Source organism: Morone saxatilis, unplaced genomic scaffold (genome assembly GCF_004916995.1).
Source record: "Morone saxatilis isolate NCDOM2014 unplaced genomic scaffold, NCSU_SB_2.0 Contig7, whole genome shotgun sequence".
NCBI lineage: Eukaryota > Metazoa > Chordata > Actinopteri > Moronidae > Morone > Morone saxatilis.
Window position 1 is genome coordinate 22,787,541 of NW_023340246.1, and position 8,548 is coordinate 22,796,088.

Genomic DNA, 8,548 nt, shown 5'->3' on the forward strand with positions numbered 1-8,548 from the left:
CACACTTCATCACACAGCACACACCACAGACACACCACCACACTTCATCAGCACCACACACACACACACACACACCCACACCCGCACACACGCAGACAGACACACAACACACACACTAACACACACACACACACACACCACAACACACAAACACACACACAAGCACACCACACACACACAACACAGCACAAACACAACACCACACACACACACACCAGACACACACACACACCAGAGAGACACACACAGCACACCCACTCTCACACACACACACACACACACACACACACACACCACACACACCACTCACACACTCCTCACACCACACAGCACACTAACACACAACACACACACACAACACAACACAACACACACAACCACAACACCACACACCCACACACACCCACACACACACACAGACACACCACGCACACAGAAACAACACACACTCTCACACACACACACACACACACACAGACACTCTCACACACACCACTGTAACAACTAACACACTAACACACACACAACACAGCCACACACACACAACACACACAGACACACACACACACACACAGACAACACACACACACACAGCACACACACACAACCAGACCACACACACACAACACACACACCACACACTCTCACAACACCACACTGCACACACACACACCCACAACACACACACTCACCACCACTCTCACACACACACACACACACACACAGAACACACACACACCAGACACACACACCACGACACAGACACCACACAACAACACCACTCATCACCACTCTCACACACACACACAACACACACACACAGACACTCCACAACACACACACACACACAACACAAGAACTCTCACACCACACACTGTAACACAACACTAACACAAACACACACACACACACAGACACCACACACACAGACCACACACACACGACACACACATACGACCAGACACACACACACAACAGACACACACCACACAACCAGACACTCCCTCCACACACACAACTGTAACACACACTAAACACACACACACACCAGAGACCACACACTCCACAACACACGCACACACCCACAACACACACACACACACAGCAGGTGATGATGGAGGCGGTCATGATTTTGTGTCACTATGGAAACGCCACCGTCGCAATCAGAAGCCTGTCTTGTTGCCAGCCTCCTTTCACATCAATCCATCATTGCTTTAATCACTACGTTACCCACAATCCTCCAGCAGCATAGCCACCCAATCGAGGGGCAGCCGTCACCATGGAAACAGTCTCCCAGGCAATTAATCAATCATCAATAATCAAATATTGGGCTGGATCATCTGTTGTTTCCATGGTAACCCACCCCCCCTCCTGCTTTGTAGTGAATATAAAACCAACACACGTCTCTTTATTATATTATATTATTATATTATATTATATTTATTATAACATTATATTATATTATATTATATTATATATATTACATTATATTATATTATATTTTATAATTATATTCTAGTTATTTTATATTATATTATAACATATATTATATTACATCTATATTATTATTAATATTATTACATTATCTTTTTTGTATTAATTGATTATAACATTATATATATTATATTATATTATATTATATTGTATTATACCATTAATATTATATTATATTATATGTATTAACTTATCATATAATTTTATATATAATTATATATTATATTGTATTATATATTATATTTATTTATATTATATTATAATTATATTTAGTTTATTATAACATTATATTATATTATATTACATTATATATATTATTTGTATATATTAATATATAATTATATTATATAGACATATAGTTATATTATATTACATTATATTAATATTGTATTATAAATTATATATATTATATTATATTACATTATATTATATTGCTATTATAACATTATATTATATTATATTATATGTATTATAACATTATATATATTATATTATATTGTATTATAACATTATATTATATATATATATATTATATAGTTAATGATAATTAAAGGCAGATACCAAAGCTCAATGATATTAAAATACAGATGATTTTATTTAATAATGATGATCCTTTATGGCAGAATGAGGCCACGCCCTGTTATTAACATGTAATGAACATTTGAACATAACAATATAGTAATATAGTAATAATGATATTAATTACATTAGTTATAATGATTATATTAGTATTTAATGTTATTAACAGTGTTGTTACATCAGTAACCTGAATAACCTTCAGTCAGCTGTCATTCACAGTAACCACACACAGACAGCAGCGCTCCAGATATTCAACATTTAACCGTTATTATGATTTATTATGATTTATTCTGATTTACTCTGACCGGTTCTGACCGGTTCTGATCGGGTCTGATCGGTTCTGATCGGGTCTGATCGGGTCTGATCGGGTCTGCGAGGTGACAAGTGTCAATCAATAATGGATCGATCCAGCAGAGGATGCTGACGGTAAAAACAAAGACATTAAGCGGGTTTACCTTCAGAGAGAACCAGCCTGTGTCCCCGGGTCGTGGTTCTGGAGCAGCGGGTCTCGGTACCGGGTTCTGGTCTCGGGTGTTCGGCCTGTATCCGGATCAAAGCGGAGCTCTTCCTCCATCCGCAACAACGGCCGCCATCTTAGTGAGAACAACAGCCCGCCACTGCGCAAAGCCCGCGAAAATCACCGCTGCTTGTTCCGGTCGCTGCTGTCAAAATAAAAGCATACGCAGTGAGCACCAAAGTAACCGAACAGTCCGACGAGCTTTACAGGGGAAAACCTATTTTTTGAGGATTATTCAGTTCTTCCTCAGTTTCAGTAAGACTCTGATAACCACAGTGAATTAATTTAACTTCATTCATACTTATATTTGTTTTGTTTTTACCTAACAATAAGTAGACTGTTCGTGGTAACTTATTTTGAAGGTGTTGTTTTTGTTGCTTCCTGTGGAGAATATTTGCTGTTAATTAAAACATTTATTTAATAAACGTTTAATTATAAATATAGCTGATAAACCCAGACCACAAATATTCCGTTCATTACTCAGAGAGAGAAAGTACAGGAACACATTAAATGTTATCAACAGAAACACTAATCATTGTTCTGTAATGAGCTCATCAGTTAGTCTGAACACGAAGAGGACATTTATATATTTACTGTATATATTGTATATTTACTGCCTTAATCATTTACTACAATACTGTACATCTGTATTACACAAATAAACAGTGTAAACAATAGAAGTGAAATTAAACTGGATTTAAATTTTGTCTTCCTTCAGTTGATTTTAATGATGTGTGTTGTTTTATTAACATTAAGATTCCCGACTCAGTGTATTATCTGAGCAATAAATATAATTATTAACAGTGTGGCAGAGAGTCAGAGGAGGAGCCTGGTCCAGTCTCACTTTATTATCTTTATTATGGTTTAAAGTGCAGACAGTATGGCAGCCCTTATCTTCCTGTTCACTGCAACCACTGCAGCATTACACAGGTCCAAAGCTACGGAAGATCATTTCTGCCAATGTGACGGGACACAAAAGATTCTGTAAGTCAAAATAATGACAAACTTTCTCATTATTTTGACTTACAGAATCTTTATTTTCCCATCACAGCTGTGAACCATCAACAGTCTGTGGATTATTGTTCCAGCTGGCTCCTAAATGAACTGTTTTCAACCTAATGAACTGATCTTACTTCTGACTGAATGAGTTTATGGTCTCAGTCTCTAGTTTCAGTCTTCAGTATGATGTTCATTTAGTAAATTATGGTCCCATTCTGAGTGAAATAGCTGAGCCCCGCCCAAACTCAATCTTCACAATGTGTATTAAATGTTTGTGTTTTAAAACAAAAATCAAATAATCACCTGTTTTTTATTTGTTTTTTAATACGTGTAATAAATGTGAATGACCCAAACATACAGTGAGCAGGATGTCATAAGATTATCAACGACCAACAGAAGAACACACCGGCAATGTCAAGTGTCAAAAAAATCCAAGTTTTAATCACATAATTTACAAAAAACAAACAAACATATCGTCCATATCAAACCTACAGAGAGGCGGCTGGTTCGCTGTGAGGACATTAACTGTTCAATCTCAAATCATCACAATGTCCTCGTCCTCGTCCACAAATAAACGCTAAAATCAGATGTGGAAACAGGAAATGAAAAAACTTTCTTTCCTGATTTTTGAAGGAGACAATAAAGCAGCTGTGGGGGAAAGTGAATAAATAGTTTTATCTCGTTGTTTCTCTTCTAATCGTTTTATTGATGAAGAACACTAACAGGGGCAGAAGGATTCATGAAGTTATAGACACTGATTGTACACTGACTGACAGCGTTGGTACTGACATTATACATCATTTAATAAATATCAATGAAGAACAATTTAATGATTCACTTATGAAACCAAAAGTTCAAAGCTAAAATATAATTTAGGTGTTGAACTGAACCTTTAACCAACTGGGTCACAGTGTGCTGTCAGCTAACTGGTTTAGTTTCTACTGAACTGTTTGTTAACACACAAACTAAAATTTGAAACAGAATAATTTGCTAATCACCAATTTGTTTAGCTTTTTTAATGCAGTGGCAGCTAACCTGAAGCTAACACCTGAAGCTAACAGTTTGGCCCCTAAGCTCGAGCATTAGCATTAGCATTAGCGTTAGATGCTTAAGTACCTTGTTAGCTAACTTAAAAACATTTTGTTTGTTAAAATGAACCATCAAATAACAGTTAGCTAACCCAAAACAAATGTTTTTTACCTAAACTGAATAATTTGCTAACCAGAATCAGTTGTTGTACCTTCTGTAATGCTAACCTGAAGCTAACTCCTCTACCTGTGACTGTGTTAATTTTTTAACCTTCAAATTTTAATCACTAACTGAACCGAACTAGATAAACCGTAAAGTGAGCCTTTAATCAGAACCAAACGAGCTAACCCTTGGGTTCACTTCCTGCTGTTGTGAGTTTATAGAAGAGAAACTTAATCTGATATCTGTACTTGAAATTAAACTACAGAGTTTTAGAATTTTCTAAAATTCTGTGAAGCGTTTCTTCAAAGCTGAACCTCCGCAAACATCTCACATCAAACCACGAGTCTGTTACATAAATCACATAAATAACGACGTGACCAAAGCTGACATCTACGAATGTAAACACAACGAACCTCCTCCAGAGTAAATACTGATCCTGCAAAGCAGCACTTCACTTTTTCTTGTAAAAAAACAGAACAACTAAGGCGACTGAGTGGAATAATCATTGGCACTTTCTCTATGAACACTGTGACGTGGCGGTTTAATAGATTATAACATGATGACGGTGAAATCAGGCAGTCTGGGAGGAATGTGGAGGAGAAACCGTCACCCAACAGTTCTCATTCTGTCCATCCTTTCATTTATTCCTCCCTTTATTCGTTTGTTTCTGCAGATGAACAGCAGGTTTCTGACGGCCTCCCACACAGCAGCTCCACGTCAACGTACAGTATATATATGTATTTATATATATGTCCCTTCTGTTGCTTCTGGAGTTTGAGTCGCGGCAGTCGTACTTCCTCGTAAAGACATAACACTTCATCAACACGGGCCTTTGAAATCCAGGGCCCGTTATCGTCCCGTGAATCCAAATAATACAGTATTTAACTTGTTTCTGTACGCCGCGCAGGAGCTCGGTCCTCGTCTCTCTGTACATGGAAATATAACGTCCTGACGTCCTCATGTGGTCTTTTCCTTCTGGCTGCAGTTGCTGTCTGTGGCCTCCGGGTGGCGCTGCACCGGCTCCCCGAGGAGGTTCTTCTGCTGGTCTTTGAGGCGGAGGTGTCTCGGTTTGACCGGCAACGCCACGGCCAGCAGGACGCAGCCGATGTGGAGGCAGAAGTACCAGGACCTGCAGGGAGGAGGAACAGGTGAGGATGCTACAACCTCATCAATATCATTGATTATTGATTATTGATCCATTGTCAGATCGGGGCTACGATGATGTTCAGTGGAAGCTGACGGAGGCGAGGTTGAACCCGACTTACTGACCTGTAGAACTTGATGGATGGACCCACGGACAGCAGGACGAACGGTACCACCGTGTAGCAGATGGCGATCTGAGTGGCCGCCCACGTGATGACATCATAGACCAGTTTGTGTGTGGGTGACGACAGGAAGTACGGCCGCACGTTGTGTCTGACCTGAGAGCGGGAAGAGTTCAACATCACGAGTTCAACGTCACATCAACTGTAGACTAACAACAGTCAGCGGTTCATTAGCTCACCGCTCTAGCAGCCAGCGTGATGACGATGCCGGTGAGGAAGGTGAGGTAGTAGCCGGGATAAGCTCCGTGCCACATCGCCGACAGGATGAAGGTCGCTGCTGTTGGGTGGTAGGGACATCGCTCATAACAAACCAGCACGGAAGACGCAAACAGCAGTGTGTGTGTGTGTGTGTGTGTCGTGTGAGTGTGTACGTGTGTGTGTATGTGTGTTGTGTGTGTGTGAGTGTATGTGTGCTGTAATGTGCTGTGTGTGTGGTGTGTGTGTGTGTGTCGTGTGTGTGTTGTGTGTGTATGTTGCGTGGTATGTGTGTGTGGTGTGTTGTGTGTGTTGTGTGTATGGTGTGTGTGTGTGGTGAGTGTATGTTGTGTGTAATGTTGCGTGTGGTGTGTGTGTGTGTGTGTGTGTCTGTGTGTGTGTGTGTGTGTGTGTGTTGTGTTGTGTGTGTGTGTGTGTGTATTGGAGTTGTGTGTGCGCATGCATGCATGCGTGTGTGTGTGTGTGTGTGTGTGTATGTGTGTGTGTGTGAACACTGATGTGTCCTGTTGCAGATCCACCAGCAGATGGCAGCAGAAGTCTAAAGTTTATCAATCAGCCTCACTGATCACAGATCAATATGTAACTCAACAAGACTTAATTATTGATTTCAGTTACATTTAATGATGAAACCCTTCTTCTTGTTATTATTATTATTATTATTATTATTATTATTATTTCATGCTGCTCTCCTCTGATACAGTTTTCTCTCACTGTCACTTTCATGTATTAAATAAGCTGGTGGCTAAAGCCAGCTGCCAGTTAATGTGTTGTTCTGAACTTTAAATCAATTTAACTTATTATTTAAAGTTTCAGTTTAAACCTGAAAGTCTCCTAAAGTCTGTAAATTAAACATTTTAATGATTTCACTGTGTGACCGACGCTGTAGTTTAGCATCATCATGGTAAAAACACAACAGAAACATAATAAATGTGTTCAGACCTTTTCAGCCAGTGAGCAGTCTGAATGTTCCAGTTGTCGAGGAACACTTTGAAGCTGGTGGCTAACTGAAACAAACAATAAAGACAACAATTATACAATAATATAATTACAGTGATACAAAGACTTCTAATCAATAATCAGTCCTGACCTCGATGTTCAGGATCCTCAGGTTGGAGATCAGGTCCCAGCGAGGAGAGCCGTCATCGCCGTAGCCGTTGAAGCCGAAGCCGGCGGCGTTGTTGATGGCATCAGCTGAGGTTATAAAGAGAACAGATGTGAGACAGACTGGGACAGGTGTGAGACAGGTGTGAGACAGGTGTGAGACAGGTGTGAGACAGGTGTGAGACAGGCTTCAGACACCCACCGAGCGTCCAGACGAAGTAGTACTTGGGTCTGGTGGTCAGCATGGACAGGTACAGGTAGATCACCTGAGCGTAGAACGGCATGTTGGCGATGAAGTCGTCGTCGATGTTTCGTTCTACAGGGAAAACTTTACACACCGACAGAAAGACCAGGAGGCAGAAGAAGGAGGTGGCCACCTTCCGGACGACCTCCATCTGAGGAGAGTGAGAACAGCTACAGCTAACAGCCTCTGTTGTGATAGAATGGTTTTACAGTGTTCTAAAGCTGAGCAGAGGTCACATGAACAGTGAGTGTGAGACTTGGTGTTACAGCACCGATGCTTCTGATGCTGACAGTGTTTGTGTTTGTGTGTCGTACGTTTGGCGAGGGCTCGCTTTGCCTCAGCTTGGACTTCCTGTCGGCGTCCGAGTCCCGATGGCGTCGGGGGTCTCCCTCGATGAAGGCGATGTAGTCGTTGTAGGAGCTGGTGGGTCCGGCCAGGATCCCCATGAAGTTACAGTTGTAGCTGAAGTACTCCAGCAGACTGGGCATCCTCCTGAACACACACACATACACACTGGTTTGTACACTGGGAGCTGTGGGACCAGTATTAACAGACATTAAATCACATCCGTACACACTGTAACAGGGACACAAACCTTATCGCCAAGATCTTCTGTCCTGGAGTCAGATGTTCTTCTTTTCGAGCCATTCCTGTACGAGGAAAATCCAAACTGAATATAAAGTGCAGATAGATGTCCTTCTTACAACAACCCCGAAATTATGCTTACCGTCGTGGATTTCAAACGCCAGACTGGTGATCTTCTGTGTTATCACCATCATGGGGCTGGAGAGGGAAACGAGAGAGAGAGAGAGAGAGGCATATTGAAGAGGATTAAAGAGTAGGAAAGCACTTTAAAGTCTGTGTTTCTTTACTGCACTGTTT

The 8,548-nt window shown here is 40.6% G+C and overlaps 2 protein-coding genes across 2 annotated transcripts in view; one reads left to right on the forward strand and one right to left on the reverse strand.

The window, feature by feature from the left end:
• The window catches only part of LOC118340425 (kinase D-interacting substrate of 220 kDa B-like), a 5,137-nt gene extending 2,390 nt beyond the window's left edge, over positions 1 to 2,747 (forward strand). Inside the window, exon 5 of the mRNA XM_035678388.1 lies at positions 2,485 to 2,747. Within this exon, the coding sequence (XP_035534281.1) occupies positions 2,485 to 2,747 (263 nt within the window). The remainder of the gene's footprint in view (positions 1 to 2,484) is intronic.
• Positions 2,748 to 4,003: 1,256 nt separating this feature from the next.
• The window catches only part of LOC118340568 (membrane-bound O-acyltransferase domain-containing protein 2-like), a 4,919-nt gene continuing 374 nt past the window's right edge, over positions 4,004 to 8,548 (reverse strand). The window contains exons 2-10 of the mRNA XM_035678623.1: positions 8,394 to 8,449; positions 8,262 to 8,316; positions 7,981 to 8,158; positions 7,625 to 7,817; positions 7,409 to 7,512; positions 7,261 to 7,325; positions 6,285 to 6,417; positions 6,050 to 6,201; positions 4,004 to 5,909 (exon numbers count right to left, since the gene is read on the reverse strand). Of these exons, the coding sequence (XP_035534516.1) occupies positions 5,738 to 5,909; positions 6,050 to 6,201; positions 6,285 to 6,417; positions 7,261 to 7,325; positions 7,409 to 7,512; positions 7,625 to 7,817; positions 7,981 to 8,158; positions 8,262 to 8,316; positions 8,394 to 8,449 (1,108 nt within the window). The 3' untranslated portion in view covers positions 4,004 to 5,737. The remainder of the gene's footprint in view (positions 5,910 to 6,049; positions 6,202 to 6,284; positions 6,418 to 7,260; positions 7,326 to 7,408; positions 7,513 to 7,624; positions 7,818 to 7,980; positions 8,159 to 8,261; positions 8,317 to 8,393; positions 8,450 to 8,548) is intronic.